The sequence below is a fragment of the Notamacropus eugenii genome, chromosome 3, assembly GCF_028372415.1.
Source record: "Notamacropus eugenii isolate mMacEug1 chromosome 3, mMacEug1.pri_v2, whole genome shotgun sequence".
NCBI classification, from domain to species: Eukaryota; Metazoa; Chordata; class Mammalia; order Diprotodontia; family Macropodidae; genus Notamacropus; species Notamacropus eugenii.
Genome location: NC_092874.1, coordinates 96,157,094 through 96,184,090, shown reverse-complemented (window position 1 = coordinate 96,184,090; position 26,997 = coordinate 96,157,094). Strand labels below are relative to the sequence as shown.

Sequence of the window (26,997 nt, the reverse complement as noted above, 5' to 3'; positions counted from 1 at the left end):
GCCTTATTGGTACTGTTTCCAGTATTTTTCCATTAGAAATAACGTAGCTCTTGATTTTTTCTTTTTGCATCGAATAGTTATTTATTTATTTTCTTTCTTTTTTAAAATTTATTTATTTATTTTAAGTTTTCAACATTCATTTCCAAAAAATTTTGAGTTCCAAATTTTCTCCCCATCTCTCCCCTCCCCCACCCCAAAACGCTGAGCATTCTAATTACCCCTACCACCAATCTGCCCTCCCTTTTAACATCCCTCCTTCCCTTTTTCCCATCTTCTCTTTTGTCCTGTAGGGCAAGATAAATTTCTATACCCCACTACCTGTATTTCTTATTTCCCACCTGTATGCAAGAACAATACTCAACAGATGTTCCTAAAACTTTGAGTTCCAACTTCTCTTCCTTCCTCCCCTCCCCACCCATCCCCATTGAGATGGCAAGCAATTCGATATAGGCTACATATGTGTAGTTTTGCAAGTGACTTCCATAATAGTCATGTTGTATAATACTAACTATATTTTCCTCCATCCTATCCTGCCCCCCATTTCTTCTATTCTCTCTTTTGACGCTGTCCCTCTCCAAGAGTGTTGACTTCTAATTGCTCCCTCCTCTCATTGCCCTCCCTTCCATCATCACCCCACCCTGCTTATCCCCTTCTCTCCCACTTTCCTGTATTGTAACATAGGATTTCATACCAAAATGAGTGTGCATTTTATTCCTTCCTTGAGTCAAATGTGATGAAAGTAAGCTTCATGTTTTCCCTTTCACCTCCCCCCTTTCCCTTTCATTGAAAAGTCTTTTTCTTTCCTCTTTTATGAGAGATAGTTTGCTCCATTCCATTTCTCCCTTTCTCATCCCAATATATTCCTCTCTCATCCCTTAATTTTATTTTTTTAGATATGATCCCTTCCTATTCAACTCACCCTGTGCTCTCTCTCTCTCTCTCTCTCTCTCTCTCTCTCTCTCTCTCTATATATATATATATATATATATATATACATATATACACACACATATATGTGTGTGTCTGTGTGTGTCTGTGTGTGTGTATGTATGTGTATAATCCGACCAACTTCCCAGATATTGAAAAAAGTTTCAAGAGTTACAAATATTGTCTTTCCATGTAGGAATGTAAACAGTTCAACTTTAGTAAGTCCTTAATTATTTCTCTTTGCTGTTTACCTTTTCATGCTTCTCTTGATTCTTGTGTTTGAAAGTCAAATTTTCTTTTCAGCTCTGGTCTTTTCATCAAGAATGCCTGAAAGTCCTCCATTTCATTGAAAGACCATTTTTCCCCTGAAGTATTATACTCAGTTTTGTTGGGTAGGTGATTTTCGTTGTAGTCCTAGTTCCTTTGACTTCTGGAATATCATATTCCAAGCCCTTTGATCCCTTAAAGTAGAAGCTGCTAGATCTTGTATTATCCTGATTGTATTTCCCAATACTCATATTGTGTCTTTCTAGCTACTTGCAATATTTTCTCCTTGACCTAGTAACTCTAGAATTTGGCTACAATATTTCTAGGAGTTTCTGTTTTTAGATCTCTTTCAGGAGGTGACTGGTGGATTCTTTACAATATTTATTTTGCCCTCTAGTTCTAGAATATCAGAGTAGTTTTCCTTGATAATTTCAGGAAAGATGATGTCTAGACTCTTTTTTTGGTCATGGCTTTCAAGTAGTCCCATAATTTTTAAATTGTCTCTCCTGAATCTATTTTCCAGGTCAGTTGTTTTTCCAATGAGATATTTCACATTACATTGTATGTTTTCATTCTTTTGTAATTTCCTGGTTTCTTGTAAAGTCGTTAGTCTCCATCTGTTCCATTCTAGTTTTTAAAGAACTATTTTCTTCAGTGAGTTTTTGAAACTCCTTTTCCATTTGGCTAATTCTGCTTTTTAAAGCATTTTTCTCCTCATTGGCTTTTTGAACATCTTTTGCCAATTGAGTAAGCCTATTTTTAAAGGTTTTATTTTCTTCAGCATTTTTTGGGTCTCCTTTAGAAAGTTGTTGATTTGATTTTCATGATTTTCTTGCATCTCTCTCTTTTCTCTTCCCAATTTTTCCTCCACTCTCTTATTTGATTTTCAAAATTTCTTTTGAGCTCTTTCATGGCCTGTGACCATTTCGTATTCATTTTGGAGGTTTTGCATGTAGAAGCCTTGACTTTTAGTCTTCCTCTGAATACCTAAATTGTTCTTCTTCATCTGCGAGGATAGAAGAAAATAACTGCTCACCAAGAAAATAATCTTCTCTAGTCTTACTTTTTCCCCTTTTTAGGGCATTTTCCTAACCAGTTAGTTGATTTTTGAGTCCTTTGTCAAAAGTAGTGCGTACTCTGGGTATATGTAAGATCTCAGTTCCTCTAAGGTGGCACAATCAAGCATGTACACTGGTCTGGGAGCAACAAGAAACTTTTGTGCTTAGAGTCTGTGAGTGGTAAAATTTCCTCTCCACAACCACCTGGCCTCCAGTTTGGCCAGGCCAGCACTGGGGGCTGAGATTCAGAAAAGCTGCTCAATTCCCCCAGGGGTTTTTGGCAAGGGAAGAGCTGCCATTCAGTGTGAGATAAAGATCATCTGCTCAATTCCTCCAGGAGCATTAGGTGGGGGCAGGGCCACCACACAGGACTGAGGTAAGGATCAGCTGCTCAGTTCTCCCAGGGGTTTTATGATTCAACAGTGGATGCAGGCTGCTGTGGGAACTGCTGCTGTCCCATGTGGTGCTGCCTAAGGCTGGAGCTATGGGAAGACCCTGCTCTCTTCTCTGACAGCTGAAAAAACCCTCTCACCGATCTTTGGCATCTTTGGATTTAGGGATCTGCAAACCGCTGCTACTGCCACTGGGGATTTTGCCCCCAAGGCCTGTTCTGGTCCTCCTCCCTGTGCCAGGCCATGTGGCCAAGACTGGGCTCTGCTACATGTCCAAAGCAACAGACCTTTCCAGTCTGTCTTTCAGATCACCCTGGGCTGGAAATCTCCTCCACTCCATTGTTCTGTGGCTTCTGCTGGTCTAGAATTTGTTGAGAGTCTTTCTTTACAGGTATTTCATGGGCAGTGCGGGAAGAAGTAATACATATGTGTCTTTCTCCTTCACCATCTTGGCTCCGCCCTCATAGCTCTTAATTTTAAACGTGTTTTATTATGCTATGAAAATGTCCTCTTATTCCTACTTATTTTACCAAATTTTTTTTCAAACACCAATGAACATTTTATTTTGTTGGAGGCTTTTTTCTATGTCCATTGAAATAATGGGATTTTTATTGTTTTCATTAATTTATTGTGTTTATAGTTTTCCTAATGTTCAAACAATCCTTATATTCTTGATATAACTCTGACTTATTATTACTTATACCACTATAACCTTTTCACTAATGTTGCATTTAACAGTTTTGCATCTGTGCATATTAGTGACATTGTAGAATAGTTTTCTTTCTCTGCTTTATTATAACAATAGTTATCAGTATAGCTAACAATAATAAATATAAGGCTTGAAGGTTTGTAAAGTACTTCACACATATTATCCCATTTGATCTTATGATCCCTGTTTTGTAGTTGAGGAAACTGAGGCTGAGAGAGATCAACTGACTTGCCCAGGGTCACATAACCAGTAAGTGACTGAAGGCAGAATTTGAACTCAAGTTTTCTTAACTCCAGGTTCAATACACTATCCACTATTTAATCCACTTGCTCCCTGAAGTGGTGATCAAGAGGCATAGGCTGAAAGAAGAAGTTTGATAAGTTACTGTCTTTCTCGATTTTTGTGAACAGCTTACAGAATATGGTGAGGTGGGTATTTGTTCTTTAAATATTTTGTTGAATTCATGTGTAAATCTATCTGGTCTAGGACTTTGTTTTCTAGGAGATTATTTATGGCTTACTGAAACTCCTTTTCTGAAATTAAGTTCTATATTTCATATTTTGTTAACCTGGGTATCTTATCATCTCCCTGATGTTATGGTCCACTTTGAGAATGAAGGACAAACTACACACAAGCACAACCACAAATATTCAATTAGTTTGTTTTCAGTTTTGTTGGCATGTAATGAGTACCCTGGTTTCTAATAATTTCCTTATTCTTCTTTATTTTGAGTTCCCCTCCTTGCATTATTTTGGCAGTGTAGGTCTCTCTCTCTCTCTCTCTCTCTCTCTCTCTCTCTCTCTCTCTCTCTCTTTCTCTCTCTCTCTCTCTCCCTCTCTTTCTCTCCCTCTGTTTCATAAATGATGGTTTATCTATTTTATTGGGCAATTTATGTTTATTCATCAGTAGTCTTTTGTTTTCAAATTGTCTTCTCATTTTCATGATCCCATTATTTTTATTTTCCTGCTTTGGATATTAATTTGTTTCTTTTCTAAGTTTTCTGAGTATAGAATCAATTCATTGAACCCCGCCCCCTCTCTCTGTGTACAGAAATATAAAGATAAATCTCTTCCTAAGAACATCTTTAGTTTCATTTCATAAGTTTTGGTAAACAGTTTTATTTTACTTTCTTTAATATAATTATTGATTCTGTGGGGTTTTTTGACCCACTTATTCTCTAAGATAATGTTATTTAGTTTCTATTTTTTTCTGAGTCTTTTGTGCATGCTTGTCTTATTCTTCACATTTTTTATTGTATTGAGTTCAGGAAATGATGCATGACACGAGATTATCTAAGGTTCTTTTATTGAATTCTTGACTTCAAGTAACTTAGTTATTATATGAAGATGTGTTCAAAACTAACATATACTTTCTAAGGAATAGAAAGACACTCAGTATTTGATCAATTAAATTACATTCTTTTCTCAAAAAATACCACTTAGTTACTTCACTCAATTTATTTCGAAGAGAAGGGGACAGTTCCTATCCTGATTTCTACACCACACGTTGAAAACACTTTAAGTTCCTTGAACAATATGGAATACTCAGTCCAAAATCTCATTCAAGAGAAACCTAAATTATGTTAACCTCCTCAGGAAAGCAGGAACAGAAATGGTAGATTAGAAGCCAATGGGTAGAGGCAAAGGAGGTGGATGTTGGCAATCAGAACAAGTGGCTTTGGGCAGAGATAATTGGGGCTGCATCCTACTTGGTTTGGTTTCTAGTGAGACTTCATTCAATTATTTCTGAACTCTGGGAAGCTGGGAGGTCATAGTGTGGTTTCTTCTCAGGGAAAGCCTACAAACCAGGAAACTAGCATTAGTCCCTCAGTCCCTGCTTCTAGTCTCACACCCATAGCTGTTATCTAGGAGAACAAAAGAAATAACAGGAAAAAAAATCATGCATTGATTTGCTCAGGTTTCATACACAAATGAGTATCAGTCCCTATACACAAATGAACTCGATATTCTACAGACCCACAGGGATGCTGGTGTGGAGAAGGGAAAAAATCTTCAGAAAAACTCATGGTCTGAGATTTAGGGTCTCAATGCCATTTACCCTGTTTCACAGAAGAAAATCTCTACCACTTGAGTTCAGACGACTCCATATTCCCAACATTTGGAGATGCCTCCCTTCTGGGGCTGATGCTGCTTCCTGTGGTTCCAGAACTTCCTTCCTCTTGCTGCTCAACTGTGCCTTTGTCATTGACTGAAGCTCCACCCTGGGCTACTGCTCATCATCTTTACCATTGTTACCTCTTGCAACATTGTGCCCTACAGATGTCCTCTTCTGGAGCTCTCCATCTGCAGCTGTTGTTTACTGAAGCTGCATCCTATTTTTACCCTCTACCTTCACAGCTGTCTTCTTGTGCTTCTCGACTGCACTGCTATTGCCATCCACCACATCCCTTCCATTCTGCCCTTTCTCTGGCTTCTTCAATACCTTTCACTGAATTAAGATTAAGATAAGACCTAAGCCCTAAGAGCTTCCTGGTGTTCCTGCTGCTATCTAGGTCTGGAAAGTTGTCTTTGCTTCCAGAGTGAGACCACCCAGGTCATGATCCTTGAGGTTGGTCAACACACTTTCATCTCTGTCTTTGCTTACTTGGTTTCACTTTACCTAGTATCACCTCTTAGGTAATGTTGCTCAGGTGGCTATGGTCCATTAATTGCTCCTTTAATTAAAAGGTCCCTAACCATTACTGTTGGCTGGGTCAAACTGAATTCAATCAACCTTTCCCCTGCCTTGGGGTACTGACATAGTGCCCCCCCCCCCACTACACAGAACCTTCTACTGAGACTAGAGGGACAAACACATGTCCCTCCTCATTTCCCCCTTTAATTCTTCTCGTGATCCAGCTACGACAATTTTCTTGAATTGTTGATGAGCCTCAAGAAAATACTAGAGAAAGGGAGGGGAAAGGTACATTTTGGTGGACTCTACCAGTAAATCTTGGTCTTATTATCTATCACAAAGTGGAATAGATATCTCTAAACAATATCTCTTTGATTCCTACCAGGAGAGGAGCAGGAGATTTGGGACCAGAGACTCACCACTCTGCTCCTCTCAGAAAAATATTACTGGGTAGAACTATATTTATCCCCTTTAAAACATTTTTATTCTCTGGAAAATTATTTTGAGTTTCAAGCTAAGCTCCTTGTTGGTATCATTTAACAGGGAATGAGTTTTCTCAATTCTATATCTAGAAGCTTGACTTGTTTCCCACCAAATATCTGTTTCACAAAGAGCACACAAGGATGGCTATCTAAACTGTTAACCATATGAGTATACATCTGAAAACATAGAAGACACTCAGCTCTAACATTTTGAGCAAGTGTAAAAGAGATAGATAGAGCACACAGGAGGGCTACTAGTGCAGGAAATACCTTCAGACAGCTTTAAAGGCGTTAATAATCTTACTTTATTCTAGTCTAGTCTCCTCAAAGAGGTTACTGATAATGGGAGTTGCTACTTCTACAGCATTCCATAATTGCTCTTCTCGCAGGGGCCAGTGAGAAGGGTGGACAACTATTCCTACCTCTCAATGGGATCAACTGAGACAGGCACAGCTTGTGCACTCCCCTAAACACCTTCAAGCCTCAATGAGGGTCAGTTGAGGCAAACAAAGATCCCCCCAAACCAGTCAAGGCACACACACAACATTCTAGTTTGTGCATTCAACCCTAAGGGTTCTCCACTCCTTGACTAGTGCCCATCTGCTTTATAGGGCAACAGACAAAGAATGCATATGGCCAGCAATAGCCTCACAAGTTTACATTACCTCATCCTTGTATCTCACTGCACAGTTGCAGTGGATGTTTACAGTTTAGGCTCAAATGCTTATATTATTTATTATAACACTGCACAAGCAAGGTGGAGATGTTTTGAACCATAATCATGAGAACTCATATCTAATACCTGGGAAAAAAGATTGTTATGGCTTTGAATCTTTGGAAACTGAACTCTAGAAAATAACAACCCAAAACTCCACTTCATACACAATAAAAACCACCTTACTTATAGTGAGATACTGTGTGTGTGTGTGTGTGTGTGTGTGTGTGTGTGTGAGAGAGAGAGAGAGAGAGAGAGAGAGAGAGAGAGAGAGAGAGAGAGAGAGAGAGAGAGAGAGAGAGAGAGAGAGAGAGAGAGAGAGAGAGAGAGAGAGAGAGAGAGACATGGAGAAAGAGAGACAGAGAGACAGAGAGACAGAGACAGAGACAGAGAGACAGAGAGTCACAGAAAGTCTCAGATCTCACCCAATGGAAAATTCCCCAAAGTTTCTATTGTAGCAAACTGGGAACATGAACATGATTGAAGTTACCAGGTCCTCTTCATGCTACCTCCTTCCCAGTCTTTCTCTCCCTTCAGAGACCTAGAAAGAGACTTGAATCCTGTGTCTTCTTCCACTGAAACTGGACACACTTTTTCTTCTCCTAAGCTTTCACCAACTCACACAAAGTGTGGAGCATTAAGTCATCAATCTGCACCAAAGAAGAGAGTCTTATGCGAATAGAATTCGAGTAACAGGTTATGCTAATATAGATCATAGCCCAATACAAAGGAAGAATCAAAATATCTATTTATATTAAAGTGTTCCTTCCTGAAGGTGATGCTCTTCTGTGTCTACATACTTGCCACATTGTTGAAGTGTTCCCCATGATCTTCTTGGTCTAAGCCAGTCATATTGTCATCATTTCCAGGCTCCATAGCACAATTCTCAATTTGAAGAAGAAAAAATAGCCTCTATAATCAAAGTATTTCTTCATTACTGGTGCCTCAGACCTGTCCCTCTGCTCACTTTCCCTTGCCCTGAAAACACCTGCATGTCTCTTCCTTCTTGATTGTCTTCCTGGACTTCATATTGTTCCCTCCTTCATATTGTTCCCTTGGCTCTCTGATACTTGAGTCCTTTTCAAATGGTTACTGCCTTGCCAACTTGTAACGTCATGCATGTCCAGACGTTTTTCAAGTTAACCTGACTACAACTCACAATCTTGTTTTGACCCTTAGCTTGCTTCCTCAAACCTACTTCAGTTTCTCACCCTATATTTACAATCTGCTGCTGGTCATACCCTGAAATTATAATTAACTGAAACATCTATCTAGCTGACTGTCTCCAAAAATATCTTTACCACATGTCCTGATGTCATAAGGCACAGCAAGAACCTATTGAATTTTTATGCAAAAAGGAAATCTTTCTTGTTTACCCATTTCTCTATGGTCCTGAGAAAACTTTTCTCCTGGAAATCTTTAATCCTTCTGGTATAAGTCTCAGGCTTATCACTGGCAGGATAGCCTTGGCCTTCATGGCTCTGGACCAGTTTATCCACCATTTCCAAAAGCTCATTAACCTGCTTTTCCTGGGCTGGACCAAATTCTTTATTGTTAAAAGCACAAAATCTTCCTCCACAGTGTTTAATGAGCTTCTTAAGAAACTGATTATCTGAAGTTTTGATGTAATTCTCCAGTGTCCCAGTACCTAGATCTTCTTTCCTGGTGAAGAACACAATCATGTACTCAAATACTTCCTTTCCAAATATGACTTCTAATTCTCTGACATTCTTCTCATCTTCTTGAGTGAACTGGCCCAACTGAGTCACCAGAATAAATACTTTGGCTCCTGGAGATAGGCAAAGGCTACGAAAGACTTCCTCCCCTTGTTTAGAAAGAACATCTTTACTGGCCAAGGTAAGGTCAAAGGATGGAGTATCGACAACTGTAATAGTCTTCCCTTTCCAGGTCCTGTCCTTGTTCTGACAGGTTTTAGTGACTGTTTTTTCTGCATGTTTTGCTACAAAACTATGCTCCCCAATAATGGTGTTCCCAGTTGAGCTCTTCCCAGTTCTACTTCTGCCTACAAGGATGAGGCTCAGCATATCTGTGAGAAGAAACATAGGAAAGATCAACAACCATGTCCTGTGTTCTCTATTTCTCCTATGCTACTTTGCTGCTCCAGTTCACCTGTCTCCTCTCATCTCTTTCTCCTTCTTCTTTGTCTAAAGATACACTCTGCTATTTTCAATGTAATGGGAACACTTGATGAATGACCAGTACTGGGATCATATATATGAGTCTGGTGGCAAGTTTATATCTCGGGGTCCTCTGAAGCTCAGAGAGTCATTATACATCATATCTAGCAGGAAGGAGAGAAAATGAGTTTCTCCACTGGGGCCTTTTGCCTGCACTCTCACTTCAGGCTCAGTAGCCAACCGAAAGGACTTCTGTCCCACTAAGCAGTAAGCAGGCAGGAAAGAGTTCCAGAATATAGCTGTACATGATCTTAAGTGGAGAGCTGGACCCCTCCATTCTACATTATGCACTTCTAAAAATGGACTCACCAAATGTGCATGCTACAGGGACTGGGCCCTCATTGTTTAGTTCCATGTTACACGAACAATAACAAATTCCTTATCATTCAATGTAATTCAAAAAATGAGATGACCTAGAGGATACAATACTGCTATGCCCTATCTAACATAGGCAAAGCAGCATTTTAAGGGAGTTCCAAAGGAGCAGTTGACACACTGGAACATTACATTAGGTTTCTGAGAATTTATAGTGGGGTTTGGTTATAATCCATTAATTATGCTACTGCAAATTGTTTTTTTGAAATAACAATATCTGGTGTGCCTATATTTTGGTTACCTGGGAGTGATCATTGATATGCCATCTGTGTATTACCAGTTTTATAAAATTAGAATGCACCAAGATATGCTACAATTAATGATTCACTTAAAGATGTGGTAGAAAATATCAGCTATCATTTTGTACTATAGATGACAAAGGAAAATGAAATTTTTCAAGCTCACTAGTTATTGAAATTACAGGAAAAAAGCATTTCCAATTCATGTATTCTTTTGTTTTTCCTTATGCCTAGCTACTAGGCAGCATCTGTTTCTCATCCATTAAATTCTTCCTCAAAATTCATTAATTTTGTAAAGTCTTCATAAAATCATTATAATTTACCCTGAAGGCAACTGGAAAGAATTTTTCCCACTATCTCCTGGTAGGGAACTCTCATGTTACCACCCCCATGACTTCCAGTCTTGCTTTAGAAGGTGACTATTATTTCCTTTCTCTTTGAGAGTTCCTATATTGCTGCATTATAGGGAAATTGAAGGACTCAGCATCGATGGTAAAGCAATGTGATATCACCTAAAGAAATGTAGATTTACCAAAGAACCAAAAGTGAAACACAGCACCTACCTCTTGCCAGATGAATTAAAAATGCAGAATGAGACATGCATTGTTGGACATGGCCAATGTGGCAATTTATTTTGTTGAAATATTCATCTCTGTTATGAGACTTTTCTTATTTTTTTTAAAAAATGTTCATTTAAGTTGTTTTAAATTTGTGGGGCAATAAGTGGGAGAGATAATACATGTAAAATAAAAATAAACTAACTTAAAAAATGCAACCTGTTAGAGCTGGAAATTTAGACATGATCTTACTGAGTAGGCACGCTTTCTTTTGGTAGATTTCATTCACATTTATACATTTATGAAAAATAGAGAGACAATACAGCCCATGGAAATTGGCAAATCCCTTTGCCTTTGAAGAATGATAATGGACATAAAAAATCAAGATGAAGTTCCAAGATCAGCATGTAAGAATCCCAAAGAACATGAGGATATACTGGATCCTACAGATAGTAACAACCTGTCCACCCAAAGCTTCAGATCCTAAGGAAAGCCCAGCTAGACCTTCAAAAATCTTTCTGCTGGCCCCACCGGTGAAGGGAATGGGAGTGGGAAGAGGGTGGTGCTATGTTTCATCTTTGGTCCTTTGCTAAGTCTACATTTCTTTCTGTGATATCACATTGCCTTACCATAGATGCAAAGATGTGTGAAGACTCCACAAATCTGCCTCCTATCTGACGTGTTTCTTGGAATTTCTTCCACATTGATTTTTCTCATTTGATTCTCTATGAGAGGCTCTTAGCTGTGTCAGGAGCTCCCAGTGCCTCCCTAAAGGATAATTGATGTTCCAGACCCCACTCTTCTCAAGTATTATAGGGATATTGCTAGCTAAAAGATTACACCAACATATTATAAAGATTATACATTATGATCAAATGAGGATTAGGAATACAGGAATGGTTTAACGTAAGAAAAATTATTAACACAATTAAGTACATCAATAATAAAAGTAAAATAAAACATGATTATAGCAATAAATATAGAAAATATTTTGACACACTTTATCATTCATTTCTACTAAAAACACTTGAAAGTATTTGTATAAATAGAATATTCCTTAAATTGATAAAAAGCATGTATCTGAAAGCATCAGCAAACATTATTTGCAATGGGGACAAACTGGAATCCTTCCCAGTAACATCAGATGTGAAACAAGGATGCACATTGTTATCAATATTATTCAATATTGTATTAGAAATACAGCAACAGCAATAAGAGAAGAAGTTAAACTAATCAGAATAGGAAATGTGGTAATGAAACTATGTCTTTTTGTAGATGACTTGATGACATTCTTGGAAAATCCCAAAAGCTCATCTAAAAAGTTAGCTGAAAAAATTAATAATTTTAACAAAATAGCAGGATATAAAGAAAATTCACATAAATCATCACAAAGAAAACTCCATGAGAACAAAGTAAAAAAATACTCTACTTAAAATAATTGTAGACATGTAAAGTATATGGGAATACAACTATCAAAACAAACCTGAGAAGTATATAAACAAAAGTAGTAAACAAGCTTTTATACAAATAAAATAAGATTTCAATAATTAAAGAAATATTAATTGCACATGAATAGGCAGCGTGAATATAATAAAACGACAATTTACCCAACCTAATTTATATATTCAATGACATCACAATTTAATTAGCAAAAAATATTTTCATGAATTAGAAAAATAATAGAATTCATTTGGAAAAACACAAAGTCAAGAGTAGCAAGGGAAATAATGAAAAAAATTATAAGGGAAGGGGGTCTAGTAGTGCCAGATCTTACACTGTCTTATAAAGCAGTAATTATCAAAACTATTTGCACTGGCTAAGAAATAAAAATGTAGATCAAAGGACTAGAATAGACATACAACTTACAGCAGCAAATAAACATAATGATTTTGTTTTTGACAAGTCTGAAAATTTAAGTTTTTGGGATCAGAATTCATTATGTGGTAAAAATTTTTGAGAATATTGAAAAGCAGTATGGCAGAAACTGTGCATGGACCAATATCTCATACTATTTACAAAGATAAGGTCAAAATGGATACATGATTTAGAAATAAAGATAGATTTTACAAGAAAATGAGAGGAACACAGAATATAATGTTTATCAGATTTATGGATAGATGAATTTTATGAATAAACAAGAGATAAAGAGCAAAGTTAAGTGTAAAGTGGATAATTTTGATTACATTAAATTAAAAAGCTTTTATACAAATAAGCAAATATAGCCAAGATGGGAAGAAAAGTAGAAAACTGGAGGGAAATTTTACGGACAGTCTCTCAGATAAAGATCTCATATCTAAAATATATAAAGATCTCTGTTTATCACATCCACAGGAATATGAGTCAGTCCCCAATTGTTAAGTGGTAAAAGGATATGAACAGGCAGTTTTTAAATGATGAAATCAATTTAAACATATAAAATGCTCCAAATTGTTATTGATTAGAGAAATGCGGAATAAAACAATATTGAGATATTATTTTTATACTTACCAGATTGAATAAAATGATAGGAGGGGAAAGGGACAAGGAGGATGTGGAAAAATTAAGACCCTAATTCACTGTTGGAATTGTAAAATGATCCAGTCATTTGGGAGAGTAATCTGGAATTAAGCCAAAGGTTTATTAAGCTACTTATACATTTTGACCCAACAATACCACTACTTGGATTATTTCCAAAGATGATTAGGGGCAAAAGGAAAAGCACCTATATGTGCTAAGATATTTATAGTAGCTGTTGCCTATCAATTGGAGAAAGGCCCATACAAGTTGTGGTATATGATTGTGATAGAATACCACTGTGTTATAAGAAATGATGAGCTCAATGATTTTAGAAAAACATGGAAAGATGAAATAATGAAGAGTGAAATGAGTACAAATAAGAGAATATTGTATATGGTAACAAAAATATTGTCTTAAGAATGACTTTGAATGAATAAATTATTTTGACTATTATAAATGTCCAAATTAATTTTGAGACATATGAAGAAAGATGCTATCTGCTTCCAGAGAAAGAACTGGTAAATAGAAATATGGAATAATTTTGCACATGTACACATACATATATACACACATATTTGTGTTTAATGCTAGCTGTATGAAGGGCAGGAGTAGAGAGATAAGAGAAAAAAAGCAATTTACATGATAATTTTATTGTACATTTGAAAGAAATAGTAAGTTGTGCGTAGTAGATTTTCAGTTTCACATGAAATCACTTTTTTTATTGGACTATGTTATGGAAATGCTTGTTTTATTCCATAAATTAAAAGTTTTAAAAAAGACATGGGATTGACCTATGTAAAATGACTGGAAAAAAATAGAGGAGAAGACATAATGAAATGGTAAATTGTAGGAGACAGATTATAAGAGGTTGATGGCAGAGAAGAGATTGGTGAAAAATTAGAAAAAAAGTGAAGGCATTTGGAAAGATTTCCCTCCAATGTGTCCATTCTTTGTAGTCCTCCTTCCCTCAGCCCTTTTTCTTTAGAGTTTCTACATTTTATTTTCTTACCGGGTCTAGTAGCAGAATTCCTAAAGATACAAAACTGGCCTCCATTGTCACACATCATTTTGTCGATCTTCTCCAGAAGCCCGTTCACTTGGAGCTGTTCCTCCTCTCCTGTGACTCGGTAATTAAAAGCATAGTACTGAAATCCACATTCTGAAATGAGATTCTGAAGACGTTTATCCATGTTCTTTATGAAGTCCATCAGGTCCCTGTCTGCCAAGTCTTCTTTCCGGGTGAACAGAATGAGCACATGTCTCCTCAGAGCTTCTTCTCCAAAAACCTTCTTGATGTTCCTCACCACTGTCTCATCTTCCTCTGTGTAGGAGCCCAGAGGGATCACTAGGAGGAGGGCATGCAGGCCTGGGGGGCATAGAGAGGAGAGGTGGCAGAGCTCTTTCTGGGAATCTCTTTGGGAAAAGATGTCTGGAGTGTCAATGAGCACAACTTTTTTGTGTTTCCAGATCCTCTGCTCTTTCCTACACACTTGGGTTACTGGCTGCTCACTGAATCTGGACTCAAACACGCACCTGCCTAGGATGCTGTTTCCTGCAGCACTTTTCCCTGAACCATGTTTCCCCACAAGAAGAATCCTCAATTCTTCTATCTCTTTGTCCTTCTTGGGCTCTATCATGTGCCCAGACCCTGTTGGGATAGAAGACACATTAATTAATAGCCTTTTCCTACAAATGGCAACTAGTTTTGTTAGGATTTAGGCAGGGTTTGGGATCAGACCAAGGGGCCAGACTTCATCATGGTCAAAACAGAGGTTATGGGAGTAGTTGCATCCTACAATCACAGAGTCAGAAAGGATCTCAAAATTGCCGTAAGAGCTATTCTTTTTGTATTGGCTCCACTACAGTAATTTTATCTTTAAAGAAAATCATGTAACATGTTGAAGGCTTTTGGAATTTGACTGAGATTGTGTGTGTGTGTGTGTGTGTGTGTGTCTAGGAATGGAGAGAGGAAGATACACACACACAGGGGGAAGAAGAAGAGGGAGGGAGAGAGAATTTGTTTCTGTTTCTATATATGTGTGTGTCTCTATATACTATGCATGCATTTTTTAAGTTCATATATGCACATGTGAATCATATATATGAACTCATATATATATATATATTACATACATATATTCTAGGATGTGCTAGAGCCAGTTTGAATAAAACTGATCCAGTTGTTAAATTTTCAGTGGGAATAAGACATTCTTGATGGAAGCGTGAAAGGATTTAAGCATTTAGGAAAGTTATCTGAAATTATACAAAGTGACTAAAATGCCCAAACCCTTTGAACCAGAGACCCCATTATTTGCCTTATTCCCTAAGGAAGTTATCAATAAAAAGAAAGTCCTCTTGTAGGCAGAAACATTTATAGCAGCACATTTTATGATAACAAAGAACGGGAAACAGAAGAGATGCGTATCAATTGGGGAACAGCAAAACAAATTTGTTACATAAATGTAGTGGAATATTATTGTCATTTAAGAAATAGTATTGTGATCAGTAAAGAGAAGAATGGAAAGATCCCTATGAACTGATGCAGACTGAAGAGAACACTGTGCATAACGGCTGTAACAATATAAATAGAGAGAACAACCACACATGAATAAAATCGAAGGTGAATGCAGTAAAATTAAGATCAAGGATGATTTGAATGGAGAAATATGATAACAGACCCCTAAATTACCCCTTGATGGCAGTGGGGGTGGGGATTCACAAATGTTAAACATGGCATATATTTTCTTGTACTCTTTTAATTTATCAATTACTTGTGAGGAATTTTTCCTTTTTACAAAAAATACTGTTTGTTATATGGGATAGCATTCTCATAATGAGAGTGGGAGAGATACTGGGGATAGCCATGGTGGTATGAAAACAGAAGAAATCAACAAAAACTTGTTTAAAATATTATCAATGTGGGTACTTACACCTCTGGAATCAATCAATGCTGTTTTGTTGATTGTCTAGACTTAAAAAAATGATGGAGAATATATTAATGATGAAAATTTAACTTTAAAAGAGAGAATTGTTAAATATTTGCCAGCACACCATTCCATGTATGTGTGTGTTGCTGTGTGTTTGTGTGTGTGTGTGTGTATGTGTGTGTGTGGTTGGGTGTAAGGAGAGAGATAGAGAGGCAGAGAGTGAGAGACAGAGACAGAAGAGAGGGAGAATCTCTCATCTCTCTTACATCTCACCTAACTTGAGCCATCATTGATTTTTAATTCCTTGAAGGAATGTGATGTCTTCTGCTTCTTTTTGCATCCCCAGCACTTCGCACAGTGCCTGGCTATAGTAGGCACATGATAAATGCTTATTGACTAACTGAATGATCCAATGTAATCAGGAGAGGAAGCATTCCATGGTTTGTAAATTCCATAGGGATGATAGATATCCCAGACAACTGACTTAAGAGCTTTACAATAAATTCTGTAACAATATGGTTGACACCCTTGTAATCATCTTTAGTAATAATCTGTTAGTGATGTTATTGCCAAAGAATGGATGGAATAATGATATAGAGAGTAAGCTGATATCCCAGTTTACCTTGTGGAAGTACATTAAAAACTTCTGTTCTAGTTCAATTAAGAATATTGAGGACTAACATTTTCCCTAGTCCAAAATGCTTTCCAGACTTTTCCCTTTAGGAATACATGTAGAAAGGTCAAAGACTAAGAGTCTGACAATTGGGATTGAGGAGTGGTCTCCAGGGTAATTCCAGAAGACTAAATCACTCTTGTTCCATTAGATGAGGCAGAATTTTATTTTTTTGTCATTTTTTGATATTCTCTATGTTCAACATTCCTATAATTGTTATTTCCAATAATCTTGGGATAGAGTGATGTACACGGAATTCAGGATGGAGGAAAGCAGAAGGAACTATGTCAGTTTGGACTTTCCTTTTTCTAAACTAGAAATATTTGGGTTTAAATGAGTGCTAAATTAATAGGAATTCTTTCTTGTAGACATGTGCCTATAATGGAGTATAGTATTCATGTTTTTCTTTGACAACATGATAGGGAATATACTAGTGTATGTCATTAAAATGTTTTCAGCTCTAAGAAGGATTTCAGATGGAAATATGTTGCACATAAGCTTTTCGATGATTCATAATCTTTAGATCACTTGAGGTCATCACGATGAATGCAAACTATGACTGTAAATGACAAAGAAAATTTGAATCATTTGAGCTTTGGAACTTAGAGATGAAGAATTTTCTGTGCTGCATTCTTTTGCATGTTTTTTCCTCACAATTTTCCTAGTTTTTATCTACTAAAACTCCTAGTTTTTATCTACTAAAACTTCCTAGTTTTTATCTACTAAAACTCTCCTGAAGAGACCTCTTTTGTAGAATCTTAAGAAAACCATTTCAAAGTTATCCAAAAAAGCAACCAGTGATTGCAAATTTCATTACTTTTGAATGCAAATTATTACCGTGATTTTTACCATTATTATTGAGACTGCTGTTATTACTTGTTGCCAACCTGACTATATTATACTCAGGCTCAGATCATGAAAACATATCTCAAACATTGGTTCCATCAAGTCATTCTTCTGCCCTAGAAATTAAAATAACTTTCTTTTGTCTGTCAGATAAAGTCCAAAGTCAAGTCCCTTAATGATTTAGGCCCACTATAGCTACCTCACAAATAATAGCCTTCTGCTCCTGTTGGAGAACCCTCCTACAGACCCCCTGAAAATGTGGTACTCTCCATTTCTTCTGCCCATGTGATTCTCCTGAGCCTGAATGAATTTCCATCCTAAATCCTACTTGCCATTTCAGGCTTAATGATAACGTTAAGTCAGCTTCTCCCCTAAAACCTTCCCCAACCATTAAAGCAAGAGTAATGGTCCCTTTCTATGGACTCCTAATAACACTTGTAATTTATTTTTCCTGATATGGCAGCTTTCTCTTCTTCTGCATACTATTTTCTCCATCTCCATCTGGGTATATGTTTCTCTCCTAACATGGACTTTTCGAACTGGAATTATGCTTGACATATCATTTGTTCTCTTATAATAACACAATTGCATTGTGCATTTGATAAGTGTACAATAAATTATTTTGGAAATTGCCCAGAGTATTAAGAATCCCTTAAATGGAATTAGCCTTGCTCTAGAGCAAGTATGAAGAAGTAGCAGAGATTGTGAAGGGTAGAGCTTAACTGGTCACAAACTAAACTGGAGTGAGCAAAATATACAGTGTTGTCTCTATGAACTATTAGAGGTAGATGAGATCTCAGAAATTTTCTAGTCCAATAGTCCAGCAAATCAAATCCAAGAGAAATATGTCATTCAGATTATTCATAGAAAAGAGAAATAAGAATCAGGATACTGAGAAATATTGTAGAAATGGAAGGTCTGGACATTGCTCTTTAGAACAGGAGGTGTAACCTAGGGTCTGTGAACATTTAATTTTGAGACCTGTTTTTCAATCTAATTGGTTTTCTTGCTAATCTTTTATGTTTTATTATATGCATTAAAACACAATTATATGAAGGAGTTGATAGTTTCCATCAGACTACCAAAGAGGTCCATGACATGAAAAAGATTAAGATTCTCTTTCCAGAGGCTACATCCTTTCTCATCATACCTTCTTCCCTGTGGGGTTCATTCCCCCTTGTCTAGCATCTCTGAAATTTTTTCAGTCCATTCCAAAGACTTCTTGAATGTAAAGTGCTGATGTCCCTGCTGGGGGATAGACTTTACCCTGTTTCTGGAGAACCTCTAGGGTCCAACACTATGTGTAGCCAATGACTCTTGGTCAAAGGTTGGTGGAGTCAGGGCCTCTTTAAAGTCCTTCTGCCTCTTTCTTTTCACCCTTCTCCCAGAGTCAAAGCTCTCAAACAACCTACAAAAGAGATGAGAAAGCAGGAAAAGAAAGTGAATAAAGGAGAAATGTAGAACTTAAAAGGATAGATGGCAAAAGGACTTAGATCTGAAAGAATTAGCCAGTCAGAATTTGAGAATCTATTATTAGAGGCAGTTTGGGCAAACACAAAGAATCTTGAGTATAGAATCTGGAGTCCTGAGTAGAACTCTTGACTTTGCCACTTTCTTGTTGCATCACTCACAGCAAATTACTCACTCTGGGCTTTATTTTCCTTACCTGTAAAATAAGAGACTTAGCATGGTAGAGGAAGATCTACGTTCCCTTCTGACTCTTAATCTATGATTTTATAAGTGAGATAGTGTGCTAGCTTTTGTGGAGTATTGATGACCCTTGCCCTTAAGGAGTGAAAGAAATAATAAAAAATTTATAGTCACAGCAGTATTGATTATCTTATTGATTCAATTTAGTTTTTATAAGACAACTGTTAGGATAAGAAAGATGCTTGTGTGTGTGTGTGTGTGTTTGTGTGTGTGTGTTTGTGTGCATGAGAGAGAGAGAGAGAGAGACAGAGAGAGAGACAGAGAGAGAGAGAGACAGAGACAGAGAGAGAGACAGAGAGAGAGAGAGAGACAGAGAGAGAGAGAGAGACAGAGACAGAGAGAGAGAGACAGAGAGAGAGAGAGAGAGAGGGAGGGAGAGAGAGAGATAGTGTGTGTTTTCACTGTAATAGATTACATTTCTCATTTTTTGCTGAGCTGAGCATCTGTGTAGCCAGGCAGCAAACAGATTTCTTTTATGTTTCCAATCCCTTTCTAAATTTGGCAATAGATTCTTTCTTAGAATCCCAGAATCATTCAAGATGTACCTTGCTTAAATGCAGGTCTTTTGTCATGCCCCAGCTAATGAAAATAAAATTAAAAAAAGGTTCTTAGCGATCCTGCAATTTTCTAATTCCTCTTTTATGATTATAAAAATAATCTATATACAACCCAAGGTTGTCTTGCACTGCTGAGGAGACACTGAACTCATTTACTGGCAATTGCTAGCTTTCCTAAAAAACTGATTATGCTTGGAATTTTGTTCCTCAGTTTCTCTTATTCACAGATTTCTATCACAGTGAAGTTGATGAAATGATATTGACCCAAATAAAATGACTAGAAAATAATAGAGGGTAGAAAATAATGAATGGAACCCAATTATAAAGGGATGATATCAGAAAAGAGATTGGTAAAAAAAAGTTAGAAGAATCCAAAATGACTTCATTTGGGCTCATTTCCTACCAATGTATACATTTTCCACATCTTCTTCTTCTTCCCTTAGCCCCCATTCTTAAGAGTTTCTACATATTATTTTCCTACCAAGTCTAATGATATACTTCCCAAAGATAAAATGCTGACCTCCATTCCTGTCTACCATTTTGTCGATCTCCTCCAGAAGCCCATTCACTTCCAGTTGTTCCTCCTCTCCCGTGACTTGGTAATTGAAAGCATAGTACTGAAATCCACAGTCCCAAATGAGTTTCTGAAGAGATTTATCTGCATTCTTTATGAAGTCCATCAGGTCCCTGCCTGCCAAGTCTTCTTTCCGGGTGAACAGAATGATCACATGTTTCCTCAGAGCGTCTTCTCCAAAAACCTTCTTGATGTTCCTCACCACTGTCTCATCTTCCTCTGTGTAGGAGCCTAGATGGATCACTAGGAGGAGGGCATGAAGGCCTGGGGAGCATAGAGATGAGAGGTGGCAGAGCTCTTTCTGAGAGTCCATCTGGGAAAAGATATCTGGAGTGTCAATGAGTACAACTTTTCTTTGTCTCCAGATCCGCTGCTCTGCCCTGCACACTTGGGTCACTGGCTGCTCACTGAGTCTGGACTCAAACATGCACCTGCCCAGGATTCTGTTTCCTGCAGCACTTTTCCCTGAACCATGTTTCCCCACAAGAAGAATCCTCAATTCATCTATCTCACTGTTCTGCTCTGGCACTTTCATGTACCCCAAACCTGCTGGAAAAAAAGACATTAATTAATAGCCTTCTACTACAAATAGTAATGATTTTTACTAGGAATTAGGCATGACATGAAACTTGACCAAAGGACCTCATCTCAACATAGGAAAACTGAGAAATCTAAAAGGGAGAGTATGATATTTGGAGTAAAATCTTAGAGATGGGGGAAAAGGTACAGAAAAATGTACAGATTCCACAGGACCATCATTATAGAGATGGCTTATGATGTGTGGAAAAAGAATTCTTCCCCACTAATCCTTTCCTTACCCAGTTGCTGTTCTTGGAGTTTTTCTGGATGATTCATTTCTGTCGCTTCTTGAAGCATCTGGGGGAAAATTCAGGGTTTAGAAATTTTCATTTTACTATTCTATCAACAAACAGAAGTGACAAAATAATTCACAGACTTTTTTAAGATCAAAGGATCCCAAAGAATCCCAAAGGCCTCTTGTCCCAAAACAAAACTTGTATTCATTTATGAAACATTTTGGTGTATTTTACTATTTAATTTTGGTATCGTTTTAGTTCAACATGAACCAACTGATCTTTTCTAGAATATATGTAGACATGCTAAAAAGCATTTTAATTCTAGTTGCCAGCATTTAAGAAGAATATTATTAAGTCTGAGGGTGTTCAGAAGAGGTACTGAATAAATATGAAGTTGAAGGAAATGGCAATGGTTAATTTGAAGAAGGGGAAGCTCAGAAGGAATTTTTAGAAACATTTTTTAAAACCTCTTTTTTGATAACCCTAGAAACATTAGGAAATAATATTTCCCTCTAAAGCCCTTTCCATAGTTCTAGGGAAAACCTACTGTAAAGTTGGGTGTTAAGTAGAGGACAAAAAAACATTTCTGAAGGAAATGGATTGAGGATAATAACTGAACTCTTTACTCTTGTTACGTTGAGAAGCATTTATTAAGTTCTTACTATGTGCCAGTCTCTGTGCTAAACTCTCAAGAAACAGAGAGGCCAAAAATTTTAAAAAATAGTCTCTACTCTCAAAGGCAGGAGGATCATGTAACTATATACAAACAAGATATACACTTATTCACAGAGGGAAGGCACTACAGTTATGGAAGACTGGGAAAAACTTCTTACAGAAGGTCAGATTTTAGCTTAGGTTTGAGGAGAGCCAAGGAATCTAGGAGGCTAAGATGGGGAGAGAGATGATTCCAGGCATAGAGGACTGTCAGTGAAAATGGTCAGTCAGGAAGGGGATGGTCATGTGATAGGTGCAGTAAGAAGAACAGTGATGCTGGATAACAAAGTACATGGAGGGAAATAAAGTATAAGAAGATTGGAAAGATAGCAAGGTGCCAGTTTATGTGGATCATGAACAGAAAGAAGAGGATTTTATAATTGATTCAGGAAGTAATAGGGAGCCACTGCAGTTTATTGAAAAGGGTGGCAACATGGTAAAGTCTGGGCTTTAGGATGATCAATTTGACATTTAGATGTTGTGTTTGTCCTTCCTTCTCAAAGAGGACCATGACATCAAGATGATGACATGACTTGCAGTTGACTTTGATTTGAGTGAGGGAGGGCTATACAAGGTCACCAGCCTCACTTTCTTCTTCTGAGTCATCTGGGTTCAGTGACCTGATATTCATCAGGATGACTGGAGATGGCCCAGGATGCAATCTGGGACCCTGATCATTTTAGGCTGAGGTCTTATCCATTGTCACTTTTAGTGAGTTAGGAATATGGATTGAATGAATGTAAAAGTTAGAGAGCTTAAGGTCATGGTGGTAGAGGAAGAACCTGGAGGTGGCAATGGGTAGCAAAGACTATTTGAACTCCTGACTATTTAGTCTGGAGTTATGAGCAAAAGTGCACTGAGAGTGAGAAAGCATGGCTAGAGATGCTGTGTCACCATGTGGGAGTAAGATCCAGTGAGTACAAGAGAGAAGTAACAGAAAAGGAAAGTATTGAAGATGAAATATGTTTTTTTCAGCCTATGGATCAGGGATTCCAAAGTGCACAGTGGAATGGATTACTTAGCTTTAGAGTAGGAGGTGGAGAAAGAGAGATTGAGAGAGATGGGATTAAGAAAGAAGTCACTAGGGGACAGAGAATAGGTCTCGGACAATAGCAACAGGGGTTCAGAATCATTGGGATGAGAAGGGAATAACAGAGTGGGATCAGGTTTGAGGGATGAGTTCAGGTAAGTTATGGTTTCCCAGAGGGATTTAGCCTCAGTCTGTGGACCCAGGGCCTTAGCCAGCTATGGCTAGCTCCAAGGAGGTGTGGAGACAAGTGGCCCAGGGGAGCATGTTGTAGAGTTTGTAAGCTTGCTTGGAGTTATAAGAAGCCATAGAAGGTGCTTAGAGCATGACAGTATGGTTGTTCAGGGACGGTAGGGAGACAAGAGAACTGCTTGGAAGAGGCCTCAGATAAATACATCGGCACCTAGGTGGTGCAGTGGATAGAGCACCAGTGCAGGAGTCAGAAGGACTTGAGTTCAAATCTCACCTCAGACATTTGACACTCACTAGCTGTGTGACCTTGGGCAAGTCACTTAACCCCAATTGCCTCATCTTGGGTCATCTCCAGTCATCCTGATCAGTATCCAGGCAATGGATTCAAATGGCTCTGTAGGAGAAGTAAGGCTGGTGACCTGCACAACCCTCCCTCACTCAAAACAAAAGTCAAGTGCTAGTCATGTCATTATATCTCTGATGGTATGGTCTTCTTCAGCAACGAAGGAAGAACACACACTAGATAATACATGGAGTAAGATGGATGTCTCTTCAGGGAGGAGGCCTTGCCTCTTATTGAAGTGATTTGGTTATTTACCCATGTGAGAACGGTTTTCTCTTTACTTGGCCACCTGTACTGTTTGGTGTATAAGGAGTCATCCTTCTCAGTGTAGAAAGGATTAAGATATCAATGGCACTGAGGAAGTCTTTTTCTTTTAACTCCGAGTGTGGGAAGTGGTTCTAAAGGGAATAGCATGGCAACTTGGTTACTCTAACCATTCTGGAATTGTATTTTAAGATGTCTTTTCCTTTTTCATAATTCCTTTAAATGTTACCTAAAATTACCTTAAGGTAGAGTCATGTTAGATGGCATGGGAAACTGTCTGTTATCTCTCTCTCTCATAACTCTGTCTCCCCGCTCAAACCCTCCACCCTACCGTAACTTAACTTGGATAGAGTTTGTTGACATATTGAATAAAAGAGCTTCTGCCAGACTTGAGCTAAAATTGCAGAATCCACCATTAGTATTAATATTTTTCTTCAATAGCTATATTAGCTACATTCTAGTGTTTCAAAGTTGCTATAAGAGTCGTGTGTGTGGTTCTGTTTTACCCCAGGGTGAAGATTTAAAAGAAGCTGCAGAGACCAACTAAGGCTCTGTGTCAGTAAAAATTCCCAACAATGAGAACTCTTCTGAAGTGGAATGTGTTCCCTTGAGAGGTAGTGGCTACCTCTCCTTGGAGACCTATCAGAGGAAGGAGGACCACTTGTCTAGCTACGCAAGAGTCAGTATTCCTCTCAGATCATAGTTGGATTCACTGCCCGAAGAGGTCCCCAGCAATTCTCACATTCTGTGATTCTGATTTTTGTGGTATTATCTGACAAATGACAGAATCCCGTAGATTACCAAGAGATAGGGCAAAAGTAAACATTCCCAAAATGATTCAAAAGAAAAAGACAATGTAGAAAATAAGAAAGAAGGCATAAATTTAGGCCAAACTAGAGATTTCTGTGCAGAACTAAAAACTTTCCATGAGGGTGTTGAAAGCAAAATTAGGACAGCAGTTAAAATGCAGTACCTGAAAGGGAATTTCTCCAAAAGAGTGGAAAATCTTTATCATAGATCCACCTACACATAATATAAATAAAACGTGTAGCTCTAAACCACCAAATTTCTAAACTGGAAGTCCTGTAATTTTCTTCTTCTCATAGATACAAATACGCAAGTAGCCCTAACTAATAAGCTTCATGTTGTGGTTTTGCAGTTATCTAAGGATGGAACAAAGGGCTCCTTCCTGAAATTTTTACATAGATGCTCCAGGGCACAAAACTTAACCTCATTTCACCAGGGTAGTATGTGTCTTTTGGTTGCCTTTAAATCCCCCTGAAATAACCTCCTGAATATTAGGGTCAGAAACTTTACAGCTGGAAGAACTTTAACACCTTCTAATGCAACCCTGTCAGTATGCTGGGAAGCAACTTGAGTCCCTTCACTGAGGAGAAATGAGTTGTCTAAGGTCATTCAGTTAATGATGATAAGATGGGGAGGGAAACACACAGCAGCAGGAAGGCTTTAGGTGAGATAGAAGGATGTGATGGGGACTTATTTTAGGTGTGGTACTACACAAACTGGGAAGCTACTTCAGTTCCTGTCTGGTTAGAGATGGAGGTGATACAGCGAGGACTATGGGGAACAGCTTTTATGAGCAGACTATGAAGATGCATAAGCCGCCAGCCCCTTCCTTGGAGTTGGCAGACTCTCAGGCTACTTTTGTTCCCTCCAATCCCCTTCTCTCCATTATCCAAGAAAAGTTAAAAAAAAGTCTGTTACCCAAAGACCCTGGGGAAATGCCCTATTTCCCTTCAGAGAGGTCCCAGCTTCAGCACATAATGCCCAAGAAATGGGTGGGCTAGACCACTTCGCTGCTTTCCTTTTTTTTGTGAGATGTGTAGTGAAGGAATCTATGATTTTTTTCCCCTTTTCCTACTGAAAAGTGAACTATGAATGGTTAAATAACTCACTGAGCTTTAGAGAGAACCTTGGGAGAGGCAGGAAGAGAAATTACAATGTATTCCTGACAAAAGAACTTTAATATTTTACTTGCTACTTTTCTTCAAATGTTGCAATTCCTTTTAACTCTATCTTTTAGCAATAAAACCTATAACCTTCCAGTGAATCCCAGTCTCTCTTAGGGGTGTGCTCTAGAGGGTCCCACAGGATTCAAATGGGCAGCAAAAGACCCTCTACTCCTTCTTACATCCACAGACCCACTCCCACCGCCATCTTGAGCAGGCTTCCAGGCCACAGTGCTGAAAGCTGGCTGCAAAGTCAATGCCTTGGGGTTGCATACTGAGCCCAGAACAGAACTTGTCTGTTGAAAGACACAAGTGTTCAGCTCCTGGTCACACGTGATATGGTGGTCTAGTCAGAACGGTGGCCAAAGGAGACACCAGGTGGAAGACTTTTTTGTGATCCTTTAGAATCCTCTGTCCCTACCACACCCTACAACCCAAGATCTCCAAAAAGGCCTGTAAAGAATTCAGAGAAGTTTGCATTTAAACACTTGCAACTTACAGGATCTTACCCTTTCTTATTCTCAGAAAATCATATTCTGCATGCATGCATGCAAGCAGTTACACACACATAAACACACACACACACACACACACACACACACACCCTCCTTTCTAAACTAAATGCCTAATCTCTAGCCTTCCACAGAAGCAGAAGCTGCTCTCAGGGAAATTTCAGATAGCCCAGGACACTTTAGGGTAAACAAAGACCCCAGGTTCTCTCTTTGGAAAACATCTGATATCAAGCTTTCTCTGTAGAATGAAATGCTCTGACTCATTTGAGGGATTCTAGGCATGCACAGAGAGAGATATTTGATCTGTCTGAAAGTCCCTAACAAGATAGGCAGCCATCTTCCCATTCTGTATACAACTGATCTGATCTGGAGTTTTTTCTGAAAGAACTGCGACTTTCAAATCCATTCATGTTTCAAACACACATTTGTAGTTGGACATATTGTCAGATAATAGCTCAGTGGAGTCCTTTTAGTTCTAGATACTATCAGGTTCTCCACTTTCAAAGTGCCCTGACCCCACCCTGCATCTCCTAGTCTCCTGAGAAGGCTGGATGTCTTCTACTTACTTCCAGGCACCCACTTTCCCCCCAATGCAGTTACCATAGAATCTGCCAGAAGGAAGAGGCTCTTGGTGGGAGGGGGATTAGGAGAAAGTCTCGCTGTTCTCTGCTTGTCTCACCTGCATCAGCAGCCTTCTTTTTCCTCTCTCAGGGATTGTTGCTTAATATTCTGTTATACAAGAAATCTTGTGACCGAGGAGAAAACGAAAGCTACTCTGTGCCAGGAGTAATTCAGGAAGAGGGAGGAGCCAGAATCTTCATGTA

The 26,997-nt window shown here is 38.2% G+C and overlaps 2 protein-coding genes across 6 annotated transcripts in view; one reads left to right on the top strand and one right to left on the bottom strand.

Annotated features, from left to right (window-relative positions):
- LOC140533024 (GTPase IMAP family member 4-like) overlaps window positions 1-26,997 on the top strand; it is a 71,946-nt gene that overhangs the window by 29,401 nt on the left and 15,548 nt on the right. The window contains exon 3 of one of the 2 annotated variants that reach the window (XR_011976766.1): window positions 26,885-26,994. The exons of the other annotated variant lie outside the window; for it this stretch is intronic. The gene's annotated coding sequence lies outside the window, so the exon portion shown is untranslated. The remainder of the gene's footprint in view (window positions 1-26,884; window positions 26,995-26,997) is intronic. 2 annotated transcript variants of the gene reach the window in all.
- Window positions 4,642-26,966, bottom strand: LOC140533022 (GTPase IMAP family member 8-like). 4 transcript variants are annotated; one of them, XM_072652281.1, is made up of 5 exons: window positions 26,853-26,966; window positions 21,155-21,212; window positions 20,283-20,885; window positions 14,059-14,697; window positions 4,642-9,231 (listed from the first exon to the last, which is right to left on the bottom strand). In XM_072652281.1, the coding sequence occupies exons 1-5, from the start codon at window positions 26,856-26,858 to the stop codon at window positions 8,531-8,533; spliced, it is 2,007 nt and encodes a 668-aa protein (XP_072508382.1). In that variant the 5' UTR covers window positions 26,859-26,966; the 3' UTR covers window positions 4,642-8,530. The 4 variants fall into 4 exon arrangements, with proteins under 4 accessions (XP_072508382.1, XP_072508383.1, XP_072508384.1 ...); XM_072652282.1 differs by having other exon boundaries at window positions 20,283-20,882; window positions 26,853-26,963; XM_072652283.1 differs by having other exon boundaries at window positions 26,774-26,864.

Coding starts and splice junctions, on each gene's coding strand:
- LOC140533022 (XM_072652281.1), bottom strand. Junction 20,886..21,154: donor ACTCCAAGAACAGCAACTGG/GTAAGGAAAGGA, acceptor CTTTTTTTCCAG/CAGGTTTGGGGTACATGAAA. Junction 14,698..20,282: donor AATGGTAGACAGGAATGGAG/GTCAGCATTTTA, acceptor CTATCCCAACAG/GGTCTGGGCACATGATAGAG.